The following is a 27,924-nucleotide window of genomic DNA, read 5'->3' as shown; positions in this document are numbered from 1 at the left end:
GTGGGGTCCTATCTATCGTTTTGTCAACAGCAAGAGTTGACAGATTTAAGTTATTTGACAAAAGCGTTGTGAGGCAAGACCTTGTTATTTTACAGTGATTAGAACACACCAGCTGATAGGACAGACAATGAAGATTCAAGCACTGCCTTCAGAAGGGATTTGGATAAACCAATGGAATCAGACAGGGAAAGGAATTGTGGTGTGGGCTTTGTTAAGCTATATTAGTACATTTTCTTTTAAGGAAACACAGTTTGGTTTCACAATGTAGGACAGTTCTGAGTACAATATGTTGGGTATAGTGGTGAAGGAATTGGGTGGTGAGTTTATTTAATCAATCACAAATATCAAGGTTTTAAGATAGTGGTTCCTAACCTTCTTTATGTGATGGACCAACTCCATTATGAAGGGGTCCGTGGACCCCAGTTGGGAACTCCTGGTTTAAGGTCACACCTCACAGATACAGGAGTATGTTTACATTTTGAAAGGCATTGCAGTGCTGATGCATTCAATGGTCCCAATGACAATGCAAGCATCATATTATCATTATTGCATCGGCTTTAAGGAAATGCATTTCCCTTTTAAACAATGGGTACTGTTTGTATAGGCAACACAGTGTTTCAGCTGGTAGAGCTGCTGTCTGACTATGCCAGAGACTTGCATTCAGATCTGACCTTGAGTATTATCTGTGTGGAGTTTGCACGTTCTTTCTGTGAACACGTGCTTTTCTTTCCATATCCCTAAAGATATCCTGCTTGGTAGGTTAATGCTGATTGGTAGGTTAAATGGCCACTGCAAATTGCCTCTAGCAAGTGGCAGACTGAGGGAGCTGAGGATTTGGTATGTCACCGAAGGCACTCACAAATATCTACAGATATACCATGGAGAGCATTCTAACTGGCTGCACCACCCCCTAGTATGGAGAGGGCTACTACACAGGATCGAAAGTAACTGCAGAGAGTTGTAAACGTAGCCAGCTCCATCATGGGCACAGGCCTCCATAGTATCCAGGACATCTCCCTAATGGAGGTGCCTTCAAGAAGGCAGTGTCCACCATTAAGGGCCCCCTCCACCTAGGCCATTCAGTTTTTTTTCTCTATTATTATGTATTGCATTGTACAGCTGCCATAAAGACAATAAATTTCATGACATATGCCGGTGATATTAAACCTGATTCTGATTCTGAATGTGGGAAGAATAAAATATGTATGATTGGCGTACATTGGTGTTTGATGGTTGGTACGGACTGTCAGCAGAAGGGACTACTTCCAGCTGAATGTGTCTTCGATCCTATGACCCTATGGCCCTGTGACATTATGACTTTAGACTCAGTGGGCACTTTATTAGTTACCTCCTGTACCTAATAACGTGGCCACTGAGTATATGCTCATGGTCTTCTGCTGCTGTAGTCATCCACTTCAAGATTTGATGTGTTGTGTGTTCAGAGATGCCCTTTTACTGTTGTTACGAGTTGATTTGTTGTCACCTTCCTGTCAGCTTGAACCAGTCTGGCCATTCTTCTCTGACTTCTCTCATTAACAAGGCATTTTCACCCACAGATCTGCCACTCAATAATTGTTATTTTGTTTTTTGCACCATTCTCTGTAAACTGTAGAGACTGTTGTGTGAAAAATTTCCAGGGGATCAGCAGTTTTTGAGATACTCAAACCATCCCATCTGGTCCCAACGATCATTCCATGGCCAAAGACATTTAGATCACATTTCCTCCCCATTCTGATGTTTGGTCTGAACAACATCTGAACCTCTTGACCATGTCTGCATGTGTTTATGCACTGAGTTGCTGTGACATGATTGGCTGATTAGATATTTGCATTAATGAGCAGGTGTACAGGTTTAGCTGATAAAGTGGCAAGCTTCTGCGTATCTACAATAATTAACAAGTGTTCCTCATTGCAGGGTCAGGAGTAGAAAAGGGCAAGCAGCTTCAAATTCCTGGTCATCAACATCTCACAGGATCTCTACTGAGTCCAACATACTGATGCAGTCCCAAAGAAGGCATGCCATCAAGTCGGCTTCATTAGCAGTTGAAGGAGATTTGGGATGTCATCAAACGCTCACACAGATGTAGAGTGGAGTGCATTTTGACTGCTTGCACGACCGCCTTGTAAGGAGGCTCCAAAGCACGGGCTGCAGAGGGGTGTACTCTCTGCCACCTCCATCGTGGGCACAGGCCTCCTCACCATTGAAGACCTCTTCAAAAGTCAGTGCCTGAACAAGGCAGCATCCATCATAATCCCTTCACCATGTAGGACATGCCATCTTCTCATTACCACCATCAGGGAGGGGGTACCACTTGGCCACCCTTACAACCACAATGACTATCTTCAAAGTTGGAAAGCAAAATCTGGCTGCACAGTCATGAGTGTACTGGGAGTAGAGCAGAGGCCTGAGGACACAACCTTGTAGAGAACCGGAGTTGAAGGTAATCATGTTGGAGATGTTTCTGCCTGTCCTTACTGATTGCTGTCTGTTGGCCAGTAGGTCAAGGATTTATTTGCAGAGGGAGGCATTGACTCCCATATGTTAGAATGGGGTCACCTCTCATTCTTCTAACCTCTAATGACTTAGTTACACTATGGCACGGGCTCCCAACCTTTTTCATGTCATGGACCCCAACCATTAACTGAGGGGAATGGCTGGGAACTCCTGCACTATGGAGTATACAATTGTTTTTATCTCCTTGATTTCCACCATGATTTGAGTGGACCAACCTAGCTTAACAGAGACAGCTCATTATTATATTTATTGGACTAAATTCTGTTTCCAGTTGACATCCAGCAGAAAGCAGTTTATTGAGACCTTAGAGTCAAATGCAGAACTGATTCTTAGTCGGTGCTTATCAATGTGAAAATGTCAGCTCTAGACAAGCTCACCATTAAAATCCCGTGTTCTCGTTTATCACTGTGACTGTGAAATTATAGGCATAACCTTAATTGTATCAAGAAAATTAAATAGGATATGTTGAGTACTGGGTTGCTGCACTCTTGGCATGAGTAACAAGAACAAGAGTTGGCCACCCAGCCTTAAACCTGTTCCACCATTCACAGAGATGGTGGTTGTTAAGAATCTGCTCCTTTTCAGGTTAATTCCTCATAACTCTTGATTTGTTTTGCCTTAAACAAACCTTACTCTTGGCCTTGAATATATTCAATGACTTAGCATCAATAGTTCTCTGAGTTAAACAATTAAAAATATAAATTGAGATTTCAAAAGACAGGCTAATATGTATATGGATAGGAAAGGTTCGAGGGACACAGTCTAAGCAGGAGAAGATGGAAGTACCATTTGTTCAGCACGGACCAGTTGGGCCGAAGGGCCTGATTCCCTGCTGGAAACACACAGCAGGTCGGGCAGCATCTGCAGAAAGACAAGCAGAATTAACATTACAAGATAAAAACTCTACAGGTGCTGCCCGACCTGCTGAGTGGATTTGACATTTTCCATTTTTATCTTAGATATTCAGCATCTGTGTTTTTTAAGTTAAATTTTTAGTTGCTGGAGAATTTCAGAGGTTTAAAATGGTCTTAGAGAAGAAATTCTCTTCATCTTAGTCTTAAATAGGCAACATTATCCTGAAACTTTCTCACGTTCCAGATTAATCACCAGGAGGAATATCCTCTGAGCAGCTCCTCTGTCAAGCCCATCAGGATCTTGTATGCTTTAACTAAATCACCCTAATTTTTCTTAGCATCATATGTGCTAGCCCCAAACTATTTGATCTTTTCTCAAAGAGTAATCCTATCATCCAGGAATCAATCTGGAGCAACTTCACTGCACAGGCTCGAAGCCCAGGTGTAGCGGAGAGCACTGGGTAAACGCATTCCTTACACTTGCACATTTACACACACACAAACATCGCCTTGTCGTTCTGCTGTCATTGCGCCAAGTGTGTACACTTCAACATCTTCTCTGGTATATTTTCATGATGGATCTTAAACCAAACTGATGCGCTCTGGTGCCTTTGCTGCCTTACACGGTGGAATGTTCCATTTCCTTAGTAATGAGGATGTGTAAATGTGTATATGCTGTATATATACTATGCATGTACTATGTTAACTACATTGTGGGGTGCACCATATTCTAATTCATTTGTAGTTTTAAGTTAACTTTGTGAGTAATAAAAGATGGCATGTCCTACTGCCAGTTTAAAGGATCTCTTTGCTCTCAGTAGGAGAAAGAGATAGGGACTGCCAGGAATTCACACTAGACAAAATAGGCAGATAACTTTTTGTAAATATTGGCAATTTTCTTTTCACTAACTGCACTGATTTTTAACGCGTACAATAAACACCCTTACACTATAGTGCTAAGTGACTCCGGTCATTTTTTCTCTTTGGTCATAACTATTAGCGATCTGTGTACACTAAATGGCTTCTCTAAATTCTCCCTCTTCTAGCATTGATTCAGTTTTTATTGATTGGATTGAGGCTGCCAATGATCAATTCATCGATCAGCATTGGGAAAGCTATTAAAATGTATTACTTCATTTACTTTCATTTAGTGTACATAAAATCAATATCTAACCTTTCCCTCTGTGTGTGGAAATTAACTTTGTAAAGTGTTTGACTTATTCATAGAAAAGTATTTCATTACATAGAATTTGACATAGAGCATTGGGCCTCAGTACTTCCCTGTGCAACTGGATCTTTGATTTCTTCACTGCCAGATGCCAGTTAGACAAATTGGCAATAATATCCTCTCCACATTCACATCAGCACAGCTGCACCAAAGGACTGCGGGCTCAACCCCAAGCACTACTCACTTTGAACAGTACTTCTGATTGTTTGGCTACGTGCAGCTCCAATGCCATAGTTAAATTTGCAGTTGACACGTCTGTTATTGGCCAAGCTAAAGGTGGTAACAAATCAGCATATAGAATTGAGATTGAAAATCTGGCTGGGTGATGCCATAACAGCGACCTCTCACTCAATGTCAGCAAAACCAGAGCCGATTATCGACGATCAAAAGAAGAAGCCAGTGCTGATTAGGGGAACTGAAGTGGAGAGGGCCAATAGTTTTAAATTCCTTGGCATTAACATATCAGACCTGGGACCAGCAAATAGGTGCCATCACAAAGAAGGCACAACAGTACCTTTGCTGTCTTAGAAGTTTGTGTATATTTGGCATGTCATCTAAAACTTTTACAAACTTCTAAGCTGCACCAGGGACTGGTATGAAAACACCAATGCCCAGGAATGGAAAAGGCTACAGAACGTGGTAGGCAAGCCCAATTCAAAACTGGCAAAGTCCTCCCCATCACTGAGCACAGTTATGAGGAGCATTGACACAAGAGAGTAGCATCTATTGTCAAGGACCTCCTCCATCCAGGCCGTGCTCCCCTCCTGCTACTACTATTGGGTAGGAGGTACAGAAGCCTTTGGTCCCATACCATCAGGTTCAGGAACATTTCTTACCCTTCAACCATCAGGCTCTTGAACTAGCATGAATAACTTTGTTCACCTCAACTCTGAACTGTTTCTACAATGTACAGACTGACTTTCAAGGACTCCTGAAACCCTTGTTCTCAGTTTTATTTTTATTTGCCCAGTTTGTCTTCTTTTGCATGTTGGTTGTTGTCAGTCTTTGTCTGTTTATGTGTAGTTTTTCATAAAACTATTGCATTTCTTTTTTTCCAGTAAATTAATTTCCAAGAGAACTAGAATTTACTGTAAAAACAAGGATGCTGAGGCCTTAAGAGGCATTGGTCAGACTGCACTTGGAGTGTTGTGAGCAGTTAGGGCCCCATATCTAGGAAACGATGTGTTGGCTTTGGAAAGCGCCCAGAGAATATTTATGAAAATGATCCCAGTAAAAGGGTTAACATATGTGGAGTATTTAATGGCTCTGGGCATGTATACACTGAAGTTTAGAAGAATGAAGGGGGATCTCATTGAAACCTGTCAAATCTTGAAAGGCCTAGATAGAGTGGACGTGGAGAGGATATTTCCAATGGTAAGCACGTCTTAAGCCAGATGACAGCCTCAGAATAGAAGGACATCACTTTAGAAAAGAGATGAGGAGGAATTTCTTTAGTCAGAGGGTAGTAAATCTGTGGTATTTATTGCCACAGATGGCTGTGGAGTTCAAGTCATTGGGTATGTTTAAAGTGGACATTGATATGTTCTAGATTAGTCAGGAAACCAAAGGTTACGGGCAGAAGTCAGAAGAATGAGGCTGAGAGTGAAAACAAATCAGCCATGATCAAATAATGGAGCAAACTTGATGAGACAAACAGCCTAATTCTGCTCCTATGAATATGGTCTTAAAACGGTCAGGCTAGTATATGGTAACGTATGCGGACTTTGATAATAAATTTAGTTTGAACTTTGGACTTTGGAAAATCTCCTGTATCACTCAAGGGATAGTGGGCTCCAGCTTCTTATCCAGACTGGCTAAGAAATCCTTGTTAATTACTAACTATCTTATTTTGGTGCCCTTGTACACTTGTCTCCTTTCCAAACATTCTTTCAATTCTGCTTGAAAGGCCTCCAGGGTCAACAACATGAATTCCATGAGATTTATCAGAGAGGACAATGGGAACATATGCTCAGTGACCACTTTATTAGGTACCTAATAAAGCAGTTACTGAGTGTATGTTCATGGTCTTCTGCAGCTGTAGCCCATCCACTTCCAGGTTTCATGTGTTGTGTGTTCAGAGATGCTCTCCTGCACACAATATTTGTAACACATAATTATTTGAGTTATTGCCGCCTTCCTGTCAATTTGAAACCACTGTGGTCATTCTTCTTTGATCTATCTCATTACTGTAACAAGATGTTTTCACTCACAGCATATTTCACTTTCCACCTGAATGGATTTTTTTTGTTTCTCGCTCTTTTCTCTGTAAACTCCAGAGACTGTTGTGTGTGAAAATTCCAGGAGATCGGCAATTTCTGGGATATTCAAACCACCCCATCTGGCACCAACAATCATTCCACGGTCAAAGTCACTAAGATCACTTTTCTTCCCTGTTGTGAACAACAACTGAACCTCTTGACTATTTCTGCATGTTTTATGTATTGAATGGCTGCCACATGAATGGTTGATTAGATATTTGCATTAATGAGCAGGTGTACCTAATAAGAGTGTGTACACTGATAATACCCACCTTAACATGTAAGAGAGTTTAAATGAATACATTGCAGAGTGCAAATGGTTCAGTTACCAAACTGGTAACTAAATGCTTAAACTATTATTCTGGAGCTGTAGCAAATGCTGGAGGAACTCAGTGGGTTTGGCGGCATCTGTGGAGAGAAATGGACAGTCAATATTATGGGTTGTGATCCTTCATCTGTACTTCATCCTTCCAGGCAAAGGGCTTAGATCTGAAATATCATCTCCAGCACCGAGAATATCTTCGAAACGTGATGCCTCAAAAAGGTCGCATTCAGCATTAAGGACCCCCACTGTTCAGAACATGCAATCTTCTCATTGCTGGATCAGAGAAGAGGCACAGGAACTTGGAGACATGCACTCAATGTTTCACAATCAGCTTCTTCTCCTCCGCTGTCAGATTTCTGAATAGACAATGAACTTTTGTACACTACATTACTACTTTAAAAAATTGCTCTCTTTTTGCAAATATTTATTTAATTTATTTTTTATATATATTTCTTATTGTAATTTATAGTTTTTTAAAATGTATTTGCACTGCTCTGCTGCCACAAACAAATTTCATCATATCTGTGACTGGTATTAAACCTGATTCTGAGATGCTGCCTCACAAGTTCCTCCTGTTCCTCTGGAACAATTGGTTAGTTATTGCAGATTCCAGCATCACAATTGAATGAAGGGAGTTACAGAGGCCTGAGAGAGGAGCTTGCCAAGGTGGATTGGAGAAAGATGTTAGTGGGGATGATGGCAGAGCAGAGACGGCTGAAGTTTCTGGGAATAGTTCACAAGGCACAGGGTAGATATGTCCCACAAAAGAAGTTGTTCTCAGATAGCAAGTGTAGGCAACTGTGGCTGACAAAGGAAGTTAAGGACTGCATAAAAGCTAAGGAAAGTGCATATAAGTTAGCAAAAGTGAGTGGGAAGTTGAATGATTGGGAAGTTTTAAAAATCCATCAAAAGGCTACTAAAAAGCTATAAGAAGGGAAAAGATGAGGACAAACTAGCCAATAATAGAAAGCAGAGCACTACAAGTTTTTTCAGTTATATAAAAAGTAAAAGAGAGGTGAGAGTTGTTATTAGACCACTGGAAAATGATGCTAGTGAGTTAATAATGGGGGACAAAGAAATGGCAGATGAATTTAATGAGTACTTTCCATCAGTCTTCACTGTGGAAGACACTAGCAGTGTGCCAGAAGTCCATGAGTGTCACGAAGAAGATGTGAGAGCTAGTGCTATTGCAAAGGAAAAACTGCAAAAGGCAAAATCAAAGGTCTTAAGATGGCTAAGTCACCTGGGTCAGATGGACTAAGCCTCAGAGTCCTGAGAGAGGTTGCTGAAGAGATAACAGATGTGTTGGTCATGATCCTTCAAGAATCACTTGATTTTGGCATGGGCCTGGAGGAATAGAAGATTGCAAATGTCACTCCGCTCTTTAAGAAGGGAAAGAAGAGAAAAGAAAGGAAATTATAGGCCAGTTAGCCTACCCTCAGTGGTTGGGAAAGTGTTGGAGTCTACTATTAAGGATGAGGTTTCGGGGTATTTGGAGTCTAATGATAGAATAAGTCAAGGTCAGCATGGTTTCCATAAAGGGAAATTTTGCTTGACAAATTTGTTAGAATTCTCCGAGGAAGTAATAAAGCAGGGTGGACAAAGGAGAGGGAGTGAATATCATCTACTTGGATTTTCAGAAGGCATTTGATAAAGTGCCACACATGAGGCTGCTTATCAAGATAAAATCCTATGGCGTTACAAGAAATATCTTGGCATGGATAGAGGAATGGCTGACAAGCAGGAGGCAGTTAGTTGGAATAAAGGGCACCTTTTCTAGTTAGCTGCCAGTGACTAGTAGTGTTCCTCAGGGGTCACTATCGGGACCGTTACTTTTGGCATTGTTTGTCAATGATTTGGATAAAGAAACTGATGGTTTTGTGGCAGAGTTTGTGGATGATATGATGAAAGGTGGAAGGGTAGGTAGTGCTGAGGAAGCAATGTGATTGCAGCAGGATTTAGCCAAATTGGAAGAATGGGCAAAACATTGGCAGATGGAATACAGTGTTGGGAAATGTTTGATAATGCATTTTGGTAAAAGGACCAATAGTGCAGACTATTATCTAAATGAGGAGAAAATTCAACACCTGAGGTGCAGACGAACTTAGGAATCCTCGTGCAAGACTCTCAGAAGGTTAATTTACAGGTTGAGTCTGTGGTAAAGAAGGCAAATGCAATATTGGCATTTATTTCAAGGGGAATAGAATATACAAGCAAGGAGATAATTCTGAAACAACAGGAATTCTGCAGATGCTGGAAATTCAAGCAACATACATCAAAGTTGCTGGTGAATGCAGCAGGCCAGGCAGCATCTCTAGGAAGAGGTACAGTCGACGTTTCAGGCCAAGACCCTTCATCAGGACTAACTGAAGGAAGAGCTAGAAGGAGATTTGAAAGTGTGACAGGCTCTTACTAACTCTTCCTTCAGTTAGTCCTGACAAAGGGTCTCGGCCTGAAACGTCGACTGCACTTCTTCCTAGAGATGCTGCCTGGCCTGCTGCGTTCGCCAGCAACTTTGATATGTGTTGCTTGAGATAATTCTGAGCCTTTATAAGACACTATTCAGTCTGTACTTGGAGTATTGTCAACAGTTTTTGGCCCCATATCTCAGTAAGGATGTGTTGTCATTGCAGAGGCCAGAGGAGGTAAACAAGGATGGCTCCAGAAATGAAATGGTTGACATCTGAGGAGCATTTGGCAGCTATGGGCCTGTACTCACTGGAATTTAGAAGCATATGGAGGGATCTGATTGAACCTACTGAATGTTGAAAGGACTAGATAAGGTGGATGTGGAGTGGATGTTTCTTATGCAGAGGGTATCCAGAACTAAAGGGCACAGCCTCAAAATTGAGGGGCAATCCTTTAGAACGGAGGTCAGGAGGAATTTTTTAGCCAAAGAGTAGCGGACCTGTGGAGTTCTCTGTCACAGACTGTGGTCGAGGCCAAGTCCATGGGTATATTTAAGATGGAAGTTGATAATTTCCTGATTGGTGAGAGCATCAAAGGATATGGCGAGAAGGCAGGTGTATGGAGTTGAGTAGGATCCAGGATCAGTCATGATGGAATGGTGGAGCAGAATCGATAGGCTGAATGTCCTAACATTCTGCACTGTGTCATATGGTCTTATGCTGTAATCTGCTGTGGCTTGTGCTTCTACTCTGGAAACGAGCTTGCGCCTCACCTTTAGAGCAGGGGAATTCATGTTCTGGAGACATGCGTCCTGCCATGGAAAACGTTCAGTAAAGTGCTGTGTGCTGGTTCGCAATGAACGTCAAGGAATGACATTGACCGGACATAGTCTGCCACTACGGGATGTCAAGCACAGAGTCCTGGTGATTTTTTTTCTTGGAACACCTCTGAACGAGAGTGTTGGGAAAGAGTGATAAATGCTGGCCCTGTCAGGCACGCCCATACTCAGGAATTCATATATAAAATAACAAAATCTTCTCGCCCTTGTCATCTTCTCACAGCAGTTTTCGGACATCACGGTAGCATAGTGGTTAGCGCGACGCTATTACAGCTCAGGGCATCAGAGTTCGATGTTCAACTTCAACCCTCCTGCAGAAAGTTTCCATGTCCTTCCCATGAGCATGTGGGCTCCCTCCAGGGGCTTTGGTTCCCTCCCACTGTCTGGTTAGTAGGTTAAACGGTCATTGTAAATTGTCCTGTGATTAGGTTAGCGTTAAATAGTTAGATTGCTGGGGTGGGGGTGCACTGCGATGGGGTGGAAGGGGTTATTCTGCTCTGTACTTCTAAGTAAATAAAGTCCCACCTCACCAGGTTCAAGAAAGTTATTTCCCTGCAACCGTTTGTTTCTTGAACCAGTGAGCACAACCCGAGCGCAGCAACTCCATTAGTGCTTTGATCACTTTGCACTACAACAGATTTTATTTTGTCCTAGTTCTGTCTTTCTTGTAAAGATTAATCATGATTTATGGTTATATTTTTTTCTTATGAATGCTCTATTTCTGATGCTATGTGTCTCTGATATTGATGTGAGTTTTCCCTCGCAAATGCACACACATATTCTTGTTCAAATGATATTAAAATTGATTTTGACTGCGATAGTTTATGTTCAAGAATTTCTCTGGTCTGAAGCACAGTGGCAGAGGTGGTCAGCACAACACTTTACAGTACCAGTGACCCGGGTTCGATATCCCTCACTGTCTGCAAGGAGTTTGTACGTTCTTCCCGTGACTGCGTGGGTTTCCTCAGGGTGCTCCAGTTTCCTCCCACAGTCTAAAGGCATACTGGTTGGTAGGTTAATCGGTCATTGTAAATTAGCCAATGGTTAAATCGGGGGTTTCTGGACAGTGCGGCTCAGAGGGCCAGATGGACCTGCTCCCAATAAATAAACAAATATATAAATCTGCTCCATTTTATTATCCATCTCACTTAGAGTTCCTTTGTTAGGTGTTGTACAAGACTGATGCAAGCAAGGTGGAGTTAAGATAAGGGTCAGCTGTAAACAGCTTTAGAGGGCTGGAGGCTTCCGTCTGCATCTTTGCCAATATCCATCTCAGACTTCCATAATTGGGGACAGATTTTTTTCCGTTTTTCTTTCTTCTACGCTCTGCAAATATGGAATCATCGGAATGTCATCATTTATCCTATTTTTGTCCTTTCTCTATTCATTGCTCTCCGTGTCATACTGCCCTGGCTTGCGCCTCACATAGACAGCCAGGGTGCAATATCCACGGTTAACCCCGCCCAGCAGAGAGCCTCAATTCATTCTTGGAAGTTCAATAGTGAATCTCAGGTATCCCTGTGAGACCTCTCTGGTTCGTTATCACATGGTCATCGCAGGGAATCATTAACTTTCATGTGACCAGAAACCAGACACTGATTGGGATACAAGAGTTTAATTAATAAGTAACTCACGGTATTACTAAAATCAATGCTTATTTCCCATCTCTCGAATAACACACACAAAATGCTGAAGCAACTCAGCTGCTCAGGCAGCATCAATGGAGAGGAACAAACGGCGGACTTTAAATAAAGATCCAGCTTCTTCCCCCTTCCATTCAAGTCATGATGAGGGCCTTGACATGAAATACTGACTCTTTATTCTTTTCCATAGCTGTTGATGAACCTGCTGAGTTCCTCCAGCATTTTGTGTATTACTCCGGATTTAAGCAACTGCAGAATCTTTCCTGTTTCCCATCTCTTATTGATACGGGGAAGATGGGAGCTAGTCACCTCCTAGCAACGCAGTCCATGTAGTGAAGGTGAACACTATGGGCAGGGTTACACTCACAGAATGCTGAAGAGGCTCAGCAGGTCAGGCAGCCTCAATGGAAATGAACAAACAGTCGAAGTTTACTCTTTTGAGTCCTGATGAGAGGCCATGTCCCGTAATGTGGACTGTTTACTCATTTCCATTGACGCAGCCCGGCCTTCTGGGTTCCTCCAGCATTTTGTGTCTGTTGCTTTGGATTTATAGCATCTGCAGATTTTCTCATATTTGGGATTTACTACTGGGCTTGGAGTTTGAAGATGAAGGACCAAGGACATATTCCCAAGATGGAATGGGCTGCGACATTGATGGGAGCTCCTGGTGGAAGTCCATGTATGCGCTGTATCTCCAACAGGTTATCCAGTTGGAAGGTGACTCATAGAGCACAGAAACAAACTCCTTGGCCCATACAGTTCTATCGGCTTGGTTTTCTGCCTAGTCCAATTTTTCCGCACCCAGAGCATAGCCCTCAATGCCTCTCACATCCAGTACTTAACCAAACATCTCTTAGATGTTACAGCTGAAGGTGCATTTCTGCTTCCACTGGTAGATTCTCCTTTCCACCTGAAATCTTGAATCTTTCACGGTAAACCTATGACCTCCAGTTCTAGCCTGTAAGACCACAAGACCATAAAACATAGGGGCAGAATTAGGCCATTTGGACTTTTGAGTCTGCTCCACCTTTCCACTATAGCTGATTTACCATCCCTCACAACCTCATTTTCCTGCCTTCTTCCCACAACCATGTAATCATATATAACCATATAACAATTACAGCACGGAAACAGGCCATCTCGGCCCTTCTAGTCCGTGCCGAACTCTTACCCTATCCTATTCCCACCAACCTGCACTCAGCCCATAACCCTCCATTCCTTTCCTGTCCATATAGCTATCCAATTTAACTTTAAACGACAACATCAAACCTGCCTCAACCACTTCTGCTGAAAGCTCATTCCACACAGCTACCACTCTCTGAGTAAAGAAGTTTCCCCTCATGTTACCCCTAAACTTTTGTCCTCTAATTCTCAACCCATGCCCTCTTGTTTGAATCTTCCCCATTCTCAATGGAAGAAGTCTAACCACGTCAACTCTATCAATCCCCCTCATAATTTTAAACACCTCTATCAAGTCTCCCCTCAACCTTCTACGCTGCAAAGAATAAAGACCTAACTTGTTCAACCTTTCTCTGTAACTTAGGAGATGAAACCCAGGCAACATTTTAGTAAACCTCCTCTGTACTCTCTCAATTTTATTGACATCCTTCCTGTAATTCGGTGACCAGAACTGGACACAATACTCCAGATCTGGCCTTACCAATGCCTTATACAAATTCAACATTACATCTCAGCTCCTATACTCAATGCTCTGATTAATAAATTAATTAATACATTAATAAATAATTTATTTTCTTAATAAAATAACCTTTGATGGCCTTACTAATCAAAAATCTGTCAAACTCCACTGTAAATATACCCAATGACTTGGCAATGAATTCCACAGATTCACCACCCTTTGGCTAAAGAAGTCTCTCCTCATCTCTTTTCTAAAGGGATATCCGTCTAGCCATCAAGTGCTCCTCATATGTTAACCCTTTCATTTTCAGGATCATCAGCTTTGCTTCTCACGCAACATTAGGAGATAAACCCTGCATGTATTTACCCCTCCTCATATCCCGCATAATTTTGTATACTTCATTAACATCTTCCCTCGTTCTCCTACTTTCCAGGAAATAAAGTCCTAACCTGTTCAACCTCTCCCTATAGCTCTGGTTCTCTAGTCTCCCGGTATGTGAGATCAAAGTAAGATCGAATTGGGGAAGTCAATACAAAAGATGGTGGAATCACTGATGGACTAAACCGGCTTGAGATCGATCTCTGAAGTCCTCCAATGAGATACCAGCCAATTTAACCATTTCAAAGTTAAACTTTATTGTTCAGTAACACAAAGAACCATGCGCACTCACACCAGACAGTCTTTTGTTCAGTAAATGATACTTTTAGATGTAAAAAGAATTGTCCTATTACTTTACAATTCACCTGACGTCTTTACAACGTGGAACAGCGTGACGTTGTAGAGAACCTGGTGACCGTTATTCCATGTGTATAGCGCGCGATCTCTTGGGTTGTAGTCCAGCATGGATATGTGCGAGTACTGGTTGTGGAATGGTATGTCGGTGTACTCGTAGCTCGATGTGTTAGTGTAGTAGGCAAAATAGATCTTGGCCCCTGCAAGGTGTGAGTTTGTCACGTAGAGGGTACCGCAGATCACAAATGACTCGCCAGCGCTCCGCTTGGGGTAGCCTGTGTCCCAGCTCTGCAGGATCTCCAGTGTCTCGGCATCCAGACGGCTGAGGATGATGTTGCCGGCATTCTGGTTGGTTGTGTAGACGGACCAGAGGCCACTCTCATCCACCATCAGGTCGATGTCGGAGAAGCCCCCCCAGGAGTAGGGGTAGGTGTTGTTGTAGCCGGCGCCATCCAGGCTCCGCTGGACCAGCACACGGCGGGAGCGGAAGTGGTACTTGACGATGATGTTGCTCTGGTACTTGTTGTAGTAGAGGGAGCCGTTGAAGACCACGTGGCCCGTGCCAGCCCAGGGGTGGGGCAGGCGGTAGAAGATGAAATTCTGGCCCTTGGCAAAGTCGTTGAAGGAGCGGAACTCGTGGACAATGCGGCCGTTTAGGTAGCCGTCCATGGACCATATCTGGGGGGAGAAATGGTTCAGGTTAGCAAGGCACACAACATCAGGGAGAGGCTGAGCAGAGAGCACAGGGCCCAAAACAGGTCAACTAATGGTCACTGGGAGCACTGGATCACTGCGTGACCTTGTAAGTGCTGGATCATTGTGAAACTACTACCACTGGATTACCGTGAGGCACTTCTGACACTAGATCGTACAACTTTATTGGCACTGGATTATTGTGTGACTCTGTTAGCTCTAAACCACTGCAGGAACATTTTCAGCACTGGATCAGTGTGAGACGTTCAGCCCTGCATCACTTTTAAACCATTGTCACCACTGCTTCCCTGTGAGACATTGGATTTCTCAGGCAATGCCACTACTGATCATTTTAAGTTTCAGCATTCGATGATCAATGCCCTCTTTACACTGGATTAGAGTGAGATATTTAGGGCAAGATTATTCAGGGGCTCCCTCCTGAGGACTACATCTTACCCTCCCTGTGCATTACTTTTCTAGGGCGATTCCTGATTGGTTACCAACCACAATGAATTGGTGCTGACGGTGCTTGTGTTTTTTTTTAACTTTGATTGTGTATAATGATGACTACTTTGAGTCTCTTACCACCGTCAGGATGGCACTCCTTGGAGCCCTTCACTGCTTGTGGGAGGTTATAGAGTCATACATTCATGGAGCGATTCAGCCCAACATTCATGCTGACCAAGACACCCATTTCAGCTCGTCCCATTGGTACGTTTGTCCCATATCCCTCTAAACCTTTCGCATCCATGGACCTGCCCAGGTATCTTTTTAATGTTGTTATTATACCTGCCTCGATCACGGTCTCAGTCCAAGATGTCGACTGTCTATTCACTTATATAGATGCTAAGTTCCTCCAACATTTTGTTTGTGTTGCTCTGATCTCTATCCTCTGCATGAAGAAGTTGCCCTATTCCGTATCTCCTTTCAGCTTAAAGATACCCTCTGGATTTTGATTGCCTGTCTCTGACAATACTTCGTACACATTCTCCCTCTGTCCCTCATGTTTTTTACACAACTATAAGGTCAGCCTTCAGTCTCCAAACCTGTCCAACCTCTCCCTATAATCCAAGACCTCAAGTCCTGACAACATTCCCCCAAATCCTGAAGAAGAGTCTCAACCCGAAATGTCGACTGTTTACTCTTTTCCATCGATGCTGCCCGGCCTGCTGAGTTCCTCCAGCATTTTGTGTGCATTGCTTTGGATTGCCAGCATCTGCAGATTTTGTCATGTCTGGTTTCTCCTAAATCTTCTTTTCTCTCTTTCCAGGGTGACGAAAACTGTACACAATCCTCCAGGAGCTTCCTCACCAACACGTTGTATGAGATTGCAAAGCCCTCTCCAATAAACTACACACAGTGTTATGTGTGTGCAAGTCTGCTGGAGGTCAGGAACTCATTGGCTATAAATTGTTTACCTCTCTGAATTAGAATGTGACTTATGAAGATAGGTTGAGCAAGCTGGGGCTTTTCTCTTTAGCGTGAAGGAGGATGAGAAGTTACCTGATAGAGGTGTACAAGACAATAAGTGGCATTGATAGAGTGGATAGTCAGAGACTTTTTCCTAGGGCAGAAATGGCTAATACAATTTTAAAGTGATTGGAGGAAAGTATAGGAGGAATGTCAAAGGTAAATTATTTACACAGAGAGTAATGGATGTGTGGAACACCCAGCCAAGGATGGTGATAGAGGCAGATACATTAAGGGGATTTAAGAAACTGTTAGATAGACACATGGACAATATATAAATGTAGGAAGAAAGGGAAAGATTGAGTAGGTTAAAAGTTTGGCACAATATCGTGGGACGAAGGGCCGGTACTGTGCTGTAACGTGCTATGTTCTAGAATATTATGGATTCAAGTCCTACTCCACAGACCTGCCCGTCCAGTATGGTGCTGAGCGAATGCTGCTTTGCCTGGGGTGTGGTCATCTGCAAGGTATCACACCTAGGTTTTGTTTTCTCTGTCGCATAACGAGCACAGTTTGTTTTCTTTTGCACATTGGTTGTGTGTCCGTCTTTGTGTGAGATTGCCATTGATTCTATCGTATTTCTTTGTTCTATTGTGCATGCCCGCGAGAAAATGAATCTCAATGTAGTATGTGGTAACATATACGTACTTCGATAATAAATTTGCTTTGAATTTTGAAGTTTGAAAATATTCCATAGTATTATTTAGAAGCAGAGGAATTAACACACAAAGCAAAGTTTATTTCTCCTTCAACCAAATGAGCTGATTACAATTGCATTACAGTTTGTGATAGTTTGCTGTATGGAAATTAGCTGTAAGCATGCCAATTTAAAACCTAACAATAAACAGATTTAATTAGCTGTAAAACAATTTGGGATGCTCTGGGACTGTAAAAGATATAGTGCCGTGTTTCTTTTTTATAATCCATCAGTTAGAAACCAGCTCAATAAAACTGAACCGAGTTCCTTAAATTCGGTTCTCTTCCTACCGAGTAGGTGAGCCGTGATTTGGAGTATTGAGTACAGTTTAGGTCTCCTGCCTACAGGAAAGATGTCAGTGAGTTTGAACGCGTGCAGAGAGAATTTACAAGGATGTTGCTGGGACTGGCAGCCTTGAGTTACAGGGAAAGGTTAGGACTGTATTCCCAGAAGTGCAGGAGGATGAGAGAGGAATATACAATTATCATGGGTACAGAGAGGATGAATGAAAGTAGGCCTTTTCCATTGAGGATGAGACTAGAAGTAAAGGGAATAGATTAAGGGTGAACGGTGAAATATTTATGAGGAACCTGAAGGGAAAATTCTTCATTCAGTGGGTTGTGAGTGTGTGGTAAAAGCTGTCAGTGGAAGTGATGGTTCAATGTCAAAGTTCAAAGCTCAAAGTAAATTTATTATTATCTGTATGTCATCGAATAGAACCCTGAGATTCATTTTCAACACTTAAGATAAATTTGGATATGCAGATGCAGTGGAGGATATGGAGGGCTATGGTCCAGGTATGGGTTGGTGTGACTAGGCAGGATAATAATTCAGGCTGGACGGGATGGGCCAAGGATCTGTATCTGTACTGTTGTGCTCTATGACTCTAAGATAATGAGGCTGGTGTTGACATTCCAAGAGATTCATATTCTTCTGCAGTAAGTTAGCCAGGACACCACATGCAAGGTAGACCACTTGCTGCTCTGATATATTGTTATATTCCTTTGCGTATGCGATGTGCCAATCCCGACAATGCCAGCATTGACTGTTCATTCCCAAATGCTTGACTAACAGTGGGCTATGTGGGAGGGAACAGTTAGATTGATCTTTGAGTAAGTTAAAGGTTTGGCACAACATCATGGGCAAAAGACTGTATTGTTCTCTGTTTTGTGTTCTTGAACTGAAGAGGTATTGAAAAGCCAATCACCACATGTCACCCTTGCTACTAGAGGTATTGTACAGCAACTGATCAATCCACCTTGGTGAACCTGGACTCTCACATTGACCATTCTGGTTAAGGATGACAGATTTCCTTTCCTGACGACCCAAAAGGTACTTCATAGGAATCCAGTTGTCTCTCGACTGCAACTGAGTCCAACTTTTTGTTCAATGTTCAAATTTATTTAATTACTTGCATCTAAATTCTCTAACAACCATTGTGGGATTCAAACGGATGCCTTGCGAACAACAAAAGTCTGTTGGTAGCTTAACCAGCAGACTCCTATCCACTGAACTAATCTATCTGGAACACACCTTGGCTCTTTCATCAGCTCTGAATAATTATTTCTTAATCCTTACCAGACTGCCATGGGAAATCTATTCCTTGCATCGATCATTCTCAGTGCAAACTCCTCGTGTCTAATCTAAATTTATCTTTTGGCATTTTGAATCCATATATCCCTGCTCAATTTTCAAAGTCAGGCAGAGAGATAGATTTAGAATCATCCCATCCTGAATTATCTGCTAAAATGCTATCGTTCCTTTGTCATGAAAAAGGCCTTTCAGCCCATCAGGCTCATGCTTGCTCTCAGCAGAGCAATACCATCAGCCCCCGTTCTTCTGCACCACTACAACATAATCTCCTTCATGTTTATTAGCTCCCCTTTGATTACTTTTCTACTGATTAAGTTTTCTACTATATATATGCCAGCTACTGCACTGCCATGCCACTAATAGATTTGACTAATTGAGTCTGCCTCAGACCAGCTTCCAGCCTGTCATATCCTGCAAAGTAGACATCAACAAAAAAAGTATACTCCCCATGTCAAATTTCTTGTTTTAATTAGTTTATTGAAATATGCGGATATCAGTAAGAATGTCGACATTTGATATCTGTTCGCAAATTACAAGAGCTCTTGTAAATTGAAGATAAAGCCTTAACCTGGGAATCTACCTCATCGTGGTCCGTACACTTTATTTTCTATCGGCACTCTCTCTGTAATTGTAAAACTGTACTCTGCCGTCTGTTATTGCTTTTTCCTCATACTACCGCAATGTACTGATGTCTTGAAATATTCTGTATGGATAGCTTGCTAAACAAAGGTTTTCACTATCCCTTGCTCTATGTGACAATAATAAACCAACACTAATAAGTTGCAGGGGTCGTTTATTTCACTCGTGGGATTGGCAATGCAGAGATTCAGCAGCTTTAAATTCTGGGTGTTTACATATTGGATGCCCTGTCCTAAGGTCAGCACGTAGATACAACAATAAGGAAAGCACACCAGCATCTTTACTTTCTTAGGATAAGAAAGTTCAGCTTGTTAACAAACACTCTAACAAACTTCTACAGATGTACTTTTGCATGTACCCTGACTGATTCATTTTCAATCTTTCATTGCTATAGTTGGTAGTTCCCACTTGCTTCTAAAGGGCAACTATCATACCAGTGCCCAAGAAAAGCAGGGTGAGCTACCTTATTGACTATCACCCAGTAGTACTCACATCTACGGAGATCGACTTCTTTGAGAGGTTGGTCATGACTAGGATCAACTCCTGCTCAGCAAGGACGTGGATGCACTGGAATTTGCCTATCATCACAATAGATCTACAGCAGATGTGATCATATTGACCCTTTACGGGGCCTTGGATCACCTGGACAATACTAAATCTTATGTCAGGCTGCTGTTTATTAACTACAGCTCAGTGTTTAACACAATCATTCCTACAGTTCTGTTGAAAAGCTCCAGAACCTAGGTCTCTGTACCTCCCTCTGTAACTTCCTCACCAGGAGACCACAGTCAGTGTGGATTGGGAGTAACCTTCCTACCTCACTAATAGTCAACAGTGACGTACCTCAGGGATGTATGCTTAGCTCACTGCTCTACACTCTCTACACCCCACAACTGCGTGGCTAGGCACAGTTCAAATTCCATCTATAAATCTGCTGACAACACAGCTATTGTTGGCGGAATTTCAGATAGTGTACTGGAGCGAGATGGATCAGCTGTTTGAATGGTGTTCTAGAGAGAAGGCACTTGGAAAACTGAAAGGTCTGAAGGTGGATAAGTCACCCGGACCAGATGGTATAAACCTCAAAGTTCTGAAAGAACTGGCTGAAGATATGTGGGAGGCATTAATAATGATCTTTCAAAAATTACTAGACTCCGGAATGGTCTGAAGACTGGAAAATGGCAAATCTCACTCCGCTCTTCAAGAAGTGAGAGATACAGAAGAAAGGTAACTATAGACCAGTTAGTTTGACTTCAGTGATCGGAAAGATGTTGAATTCGATTATTAAGAATGAGGTCTCTGGGTACTTGCTGGCACATGATAAAACAGGCCCTAGTCAGCATGGTTTCCTCAAGAGAAAATTTTGCCTGAGAAATCTTTTGGAATTCTTTGAAGATATAACAAGCAGGATAGACAAAGCAGAATCAGATGATGTTGTGTACTTGGATTTTCAGAAGGGCTTTGATAAGGTGCCATACATGAAGCTGCTTAACAAGCTACAGGCCCAAGGTACTACAGGAAAGATTCTAGCAAGGCTAGTGGCTTGTTAGAAAGCAGTGGCTGATTGGCAGGAGGCAAAGAGTAGGAGTAAAGGTAGCCTTTTCTGGTTGGCTGCTGGTGACCAGTAGTATTCCACAGGAGTCTGTATTAGGACCAATCCTTTTACATCATGAGTCAATGATTTGGATGTTGGAATTGACGGCTTTGTTGCAAAGTTTGCAGATGATATGAAGATAGGTGGAAGGGCAGGTTGTTTTTGAGGAAATGAAGAGGCTACAGAAGGACTTAGACAGATTAGGAGAATGGGCAAAGAAATGGCAGATGGAATACAGTGTTTGGAAGTGTATGGTCCTGCACTTTGGTGAAAGAAATAAAGGGGTTGACTATTTTTTTAAATGGAGAGAAAATACAAAACTCTGAGATGCAAAGGGACTTGTAAGACCTTGTACAAGATTCCCTAAAGGTTAATTTGCAGGTTGACTCTGTGGTGATGAAGACAAATGTAATGTTAGCATTCATGTCAAGAGGATTAGAATATAAAAACATCAATGTAATGCTGAAACTTTATAAAGCACTGGTGAGGCCTCACTTGGAGTATTGTGAGCAGGTTTGGGCCCCTGATATTAGAAAGGATTTGCTGAAACTGGATAGGGTTCAGAGGAGGTTCAGGAAAATGACTGCATGATTGAATGGCTTGTCATATGAAGAGCGTTTGATGGCTCTGGGCCTGTATTCACTAGAATTCAAAAGAATGAGGGGTGACCTCATTGAAACCTTTCAAATTGTGAAAGGCCTTGATAGAGTGGATGTGGAGAGGATGTTTCCTATGGTGGGAGAGTCTAAGACCAGAGGACACAGCCTCAGGATAAAGGGTATCCTTTTATAATAGAGATGAGGAGGAATTTCTTTAGCCAGAGAGTGGCGAATCTATGGAATTCATTGCCACAGGCAGCTGTAGAGGCCAAGTCTGTATGTACATTTAAGGCAGAGGTTGATAGATCTTAATTGGTCAGGGCATGAAAGGATATGGGGAGAAGGCAGGAGATTGGGGCTGAGAGGAAAATTGAATCAGCGATAATGAAAGAGTAGAACAGATTCAATGGGCCAAATGGCCTGATCCTGCTCCTATACCTTATGGTCTTACAGCATTGTGGTGTTGCAGCAACAACCTAGCACTTAATATTGGTAAGACCAAAGAACTGATTGTGAACGTCAAATAGAGCAAGACAAGGGTAAATACACCGGAACTCATCGAAGGATCAGATGTGGAAAAGGTGAGCAATTTCAAGTTCTTGGGTGTCAACATCTCTGATGACCTATGCTGAGCCCAACATATCAATGCAGCCAAAAGCAGGCATATCAGCAACCATATTTCATTGGGAGTTTGAGAGAATTTGGTATGTCCCCAAAGAAACTCACAAATTTCTATAGATGTACTGTGGAGAGCATTCTAACTGCCTGCATCACCATCTGGTATGGGTGGTGGTGAGCTGTTGCACAGGATCGAAACAAATTGTAGAGAGTTGTAAACTTAGTCAGCTCCATCATGGGCACTAGCCTCCATAGTATCCAAGATATCTTCAAGGATGGATGGCTCAACATGCAGCATCCATCATTAAGGGATCCCCATCACCCAGGTCATGCCCTCTTCTAATTGCACCATCAGGCAGGAGGTACAGAAGCCTGTAGGCACACACGCAGCTACTCAGGAACATCTTCTTCCCCTCTGCTATCTGATTTCTGAATGGACGTTGAACCCATTAACTTTACCTCACTTGTACTACTTTGTACTACTTAATTACTTTAACTATTATATATATATATATATATATATATACTTGCTGTAATACATGTTTTTTCTATTATTATGTATTGCATTGTACTGCTGCCGCAAAGACAACAAATTTCACAACATATGCCGGTGATATTAAACCTGATTCTGATTCTGAAAAGCCATCATAGTAACAATATAATACTAAGTTTGAGAGTGATGTGGTTAAGTCTGAAACAAGAGTTTTAACTTTGAACAAAGCCAATTAAGGAGGAAACAACAGGAATTCTGCAGATGCTGGAAATTCAAGCAACATACATCAAAGTTGCTGTTGAACGCAGCAGGCCAAGCAGCATCTATAGGAAGAGGTGCAGTCGACGTTTCAGGCCGAGACCCTTCGTCAGGACGAAGGGTCTCGGCCTGAAACGTTGACTGCACCTCTTCCTATAGATGCTGCTTGGCCTGCTGCGTTCACCAGCAACTTTGATGTATGTTGCTTCAATTAAGGAGGAATGTAGATTGGAAGCTTACATTAAAAATGATGCTTATAAAAGAGAAATCAGAAATTTAAAAAAAAATGTTCATTTGATACTGCACGTATGGAAATCTTAGACTTGCTTCTCTTTGGACAAAAATTTACAGGATTATCTGGGCCAGAGATATAGACATCAAAGTCATTAAAAAGTCAATATTGTCTTTAACTCTAATATTGATCTATATCTTGTCAACCTTATGATAAACTATTGAAACAGTCCATTCCTCCTTGTTTGTCTAGGACTCCACCACAGGGTGTGGAATCCCTCATCTCCACATTCTACACTTGCTGACACATTATCTTAGTTGCTTCTCTGCTATCCATGGTTCTGGTTCATCACCCTGTCATCGTCATGGTGACAGAGTCATATAGTATGGAAATTGGCCCTTTGGCCCACCGAGTCTGTGCCAACCATCACACACTCATTTACATTAATCCCATTTATTATTACCCCTACATTCTCATCATCAACCCCTCACTTATACAGTAGGGGCAATTTACAGTGGCCATTTTACCAAATTGGTCGGCTTTGGGTGAGAAGAAACTGAAGCTCCTGAGGAAATCACTGCGGTGACATGCAAACATGCAAACTCCATACAGACAGCGCCAGGGTTCAGCAGTGAACCTGGCTTTTGGCAGTGCAAGGCAGCAGCTTTGCTACCTGTACTTCCGCATCAGCCGTGTCATTTTATGCAGGAGGCTCTTTGGCCTATCAAATCGTTACCATCTCTCAGAGCAACCCCACCAATCTTATTTCCCCATTTGTTTCCGTGTAATTGCTTCCTGCTCCCATGCTCAATAATGTCACCTGATTCTCCCAACCCCAACTACGCTATGGGCAATTTATAGTCACTGATTAAGCCTCCAATACGTCTTTGGGACCTGGGAGGAACGGACACACAGGAAGAATGTGCTAACTCCTCATAGACAGCACCAGAGGTCAGGGCTGAAACAGGATCACTGGAGATGTGAGGTAGAAATGTCCCTACAACTTCTTCTCCATTACAATTCCATCAAATTCTCTTTGACTCTTTCTGCTGCACCTACAATCGGAGGCAACTTACTGAAGCCAATGACCCTGCTCTGAATCTCCATGGGATGATAATTCCTGTCGCACTAATGGGGAGAGACAATACCTGGAACTCTCCTTTCCACTCATCAAAATGATCAGAATTAAGTATCCCCACCTCCATCATTCAGGATCATCAGCTCCGTAATCAAGGACTCATTCAGTCCAGGCCATGTTCTCTTCTCACTGCTGTCACTGGGCAGGATTTTCAGGAGTCTTGTGTCCCACATCACCAGGTTCAGGGACAGTTATTACCCTACAACCACCAGACTGGATAATTTCATTCACCTCATCTTTGAACTGATTTAATACACTATGAATTTATTTTAAGGATTCTACAACTCTCAATGCTCTCAATATTTAGTACTTAGTTATTTATTACTATTATTTGATTTGTATTTGATCAATTTGTTGTCTTTTGCACAGTGTTTGCTTGCCTGTGTTTGATTGTGTGTCATTTTTCATTGATTCTATTGTGTTACCGTGAATGTCCACAAGAAAATGAATCTTTAGCATGTGTGTGGTAACATATATGTACTTTGATAATACATGTATTTATTGAAATACAGCATGGAACAGGTCCTTCTGGTCCTTTGAGCCGTGTGGCCAAGCAATCTCCCAAGTTAACTCTGGCCTAATCAGGGATAATTTACAAAGACCAATTAACCTCCAACTGGAAGACCTGGAGGAAACCCTTCAGATCGCGGTTAGCATGTAGAAACTCCTTACAGACAGTGGTGAGAATTGTATCTTGTACTGCAAAGCGTTGTGCTAACAATTACCCTACTGTGTGACCAACTCAAACTTTGAACTTCGAATGCGAAATGGAATGGTAATACAGCAGCTCTCCGACACATTCATGTTTGCACATTTAGAACTTGTGAAATCGTGGAGTAAGTTTGTTGAACAACTTGTTGTTGTACACCAGTCAGCCGAAGGAGAGAAATCCTCGAGGAGACCAGGTTAGCTTTGTCCATCCTACACCCCACCTTGGTATAACTTCCACTGCTCCCAGAGCTCCGCCTGATACTTTAAAGCTCCCTGCTCATAGTGGAGGGTCTGATGAAATACCGAAAACTACATTTCTAAGGAGCTGTAATGTTACCCTCTTATTCTGATTACAGACACTGTCTGGAAGCATCATTTGTGAGCTCCCCCAATGACGCCTTTGATCAATCTGCGACATGCAATGATCACATCCCAGAGATTGTTAAGTTGATTACTGATCCAGAGTGAGCTCCCTCATCTTGTTGGACCAGCAAGAGGCACAACGACAGTTTGTATCAGCACATCTCAGATGGTGGGCATGTGGATCTGTTGGTGTGTGTGGACCTGTTAGTGTGTGTGTGTGTGTTGATCTGTTAGCGAGTTTATGGATCTGTTTGGAGTAACGTTTTGCAAAAGTGGTTCATGGCACTGTGTTGACCATGTCATGCTGATGTGCAGTGTATCTACCACTATCCATGGACTGTTCCTATGACACCAGCTTTGGAAACGGTACAGAGAGCCAACCATCTGAATTGGACATGAAGGCTGAGGAGTGCGGTGATTAGCACAACACGTTACAGTACCAGCGACCCAAGTTCAATTCCTGTTGCTGCCTGTAAGGAGCTGGTCCGTTCTTCCCATGACTGTATGGGGTTCCCCCCGGGTGCTCCGGTTTCCCCCGGGTGCTCCGGTTTCCCCCAGGTGTTCCGGTTTCCCCGGGTGCTCTGGTTTCCCCCAGGTGCTCTGGTTTCCCCCAGGTGTTCCGGTTTCCCCGGGTGCTCTGGTTTCCCCCGGGTGCTCCGGTTTCCCCCAGGTGTTCCGGTTTCCCTGGGTGCTCTGGTTTCCCCCAGGTGCTCTGGTTTCCCCCGGGTGCTCTGGTTACCTCCCACAGTCCAAAGACATACCGGTTGGCAGATTCACTGGTCTTTGTAAATTGTCCCATGATTAGACTAGGGTTAAATCAGGGGATTTCTGAGCAGCACGACTCAGACGGCTAGAAGGGTCTATTCTACTCTGTATCTTAATAAAAATTTTTAAAAAGCAAACAAAACGGTGGTTTTCCAGTCCAAGTTTCACTGCTATTCACTCAAACCGAGACAAGTGTTTCCTTTTCTCTGTGAGCATGAGGAAAACACTAATAGCAACATTCCCCCCCCCCCCACCCACCTTCCTTGTTCCAATGTATTCTTTGGTCAAAGCTGGTGTTCCCTGCTGAATCCAATTAACAATCTGATAATTGTTCTAAACTTGCAAAGTAGCTTGGTTGCTCAGATCATGAATGTAAACAACAAACGCTTTCAGACCAAGCCTATGGAGATTCAAAGCCCTCTGTTTCACTGTGATATATCACACTGTGTTCAAGAACAAGCTTTAATTAATTCCCCAAGCTGATTTTGATGCTTAATCAGACACCAGTGTGACTAATCAGCTCAACATGCCTTTGGTTTTAAGATCCAAGTGAATGGCAGCTTAAGATACATTTACTAATATTTTATGCTACCAGTCAGATGTTGTGCTTACATCGTCTTTAAAGAGTGTAGTGTGTTCTGCTCTGTGAACTGATCTCCACCCAGCTAACTATCCTTTGCAAATGGGCATCAAGTTGCTTCCGATTGTGACCGAATCGTGAAGACGTGGAAGTAAAGCAGCCAATGTATCACAGGTGATGAATGGGTTCTCATTTCCCAGAGGAGGGTTTACGTCAGTAGAAGGTTCTACAACACCTCAAGCCCCTTCCCCTGTGTAAATTCTCAAAAAATAATATTATTTACACTGGGTTGCACATTAATTTTTGAATCTAACACAAATTATTCGAACTTGTGGAGGAGCCAAACTCGTTTGCTGCACCGTGATCGAACAATCTGCTGAAGCAACTTAGCATGTCAAGCCACATCGATGGGAGGGCAGAAATAGTCCATATTTCGGGTCAAAACCCTGCATCAGAACTCTTCTGCCCCCACAGATGCTGCTTAACCTGCTGAGTTTTTTCCAGCAGATTGTTTGTTACTACGGGTTCTAGCACTCTTGAATCTATATTCCGTGTAAAGACTGGCCTCACACTGACCACAAGGAATAAGCCTAACCTCTAACTCTGATCTTCTGACCCTAGCCACTAACCCTCTAATTTCACCTTCAGGCTGAACATTCTGAGGATGATGGTGGGGACAAGGAAGTAAGATTGTTTTCATGACCACACCCTCTCCATTTTGGGATTAAATATTCAGAAGGAATTGCCAATAGAGGGTTGATTACAACAAGAAGAAAAAAAAAACAAATACAACGTGGAGAGCTAGCATCAAATGAAAGAAGGTCAGTACCAGTGAGACTGCACTGCTTACCCACATCCCCACAGGTTGGAGCTGTGCCACAGCTGGTGGGACTACTGCCTCACCAGAGATTTGAGTAAACTTCTGACCTCCAGGGCTCTCCGTCTGGAGTTTGCACATGCCCCCTGTAACTGCATGGGTTTCCCCCCAGGTGCTCTGGTTTCCTCCCTCACCCCAAACACGTGCGAGTTAGTAGGGTTGAC

At 42.6% G+C, this 27,924-nt stretch overlaps 1 protein-coding gene and 1 long non-coding RNA gene across 4 annotated transcripts in view; one reads left to right on the top strand and one right to left on the bottom strand.

Moving 5' to 3' along the window:
- Positions 1 to 1,921: 1,921 nt before the first annotated feature.
- Positions 1,922 to 27,924, top strand: part of LOC134339321 (uncharacterized) — an 87,967-nt gene continuing 61,964 nt past the window's right edge. The window contains exons 1-2 of the long non-coding RNA XR_010016375.1: positions 1,922 to 2,440; positions 16,404 to 16,520. This is a non-coding gene — a long non-coding RNA (uncharacterized LOC134339321). The remainder of the gene's footprint in view (positions 2,441 to 16,403; positions 16,521 to 27,924) is intronic.
- Positions 14,319 to 27,924, bottom strand: part of olfm2a (olfactomedin 2a) — a 642,861-nt gene continuing 629,255 nt past the window's right edge. For all 3 annotated transcript variants that reach the window (XM_063035724.1, XM_063035723.1, XM_063035725.1), the window contains exon 6: positions 14,319 to 15,118. In XM_063035724.1, the coding sequence (XP_062891794.1) occupies positions 14,441 to 15,118 (678 nt within the window). In that variant the 3' untranslated portion in view covers positions 14,319 to 14,440. The remainder of the gene's footprint in view (positions 15,119 to 27,924) is intronic.

The sequence above is a fragment of the Mobula hypostoma genome, chromosome 29 (genome assembly GCF_963921235.1).
Source record: "Mobula hypostoma chromosome 29, sMobHyp1.1, whole genome shotgun sequence".
NCBI lineage: Eukaryota > Metazoa > Chordata > Chondrichthyes > Myliobatiformes > Myliobatidae > Mobula > Mobula hypostoma.
Note: the sequence above shows the minus strand (reverse complement) of the source record. Positions and strands in the feature narration are given on the sequence as shown.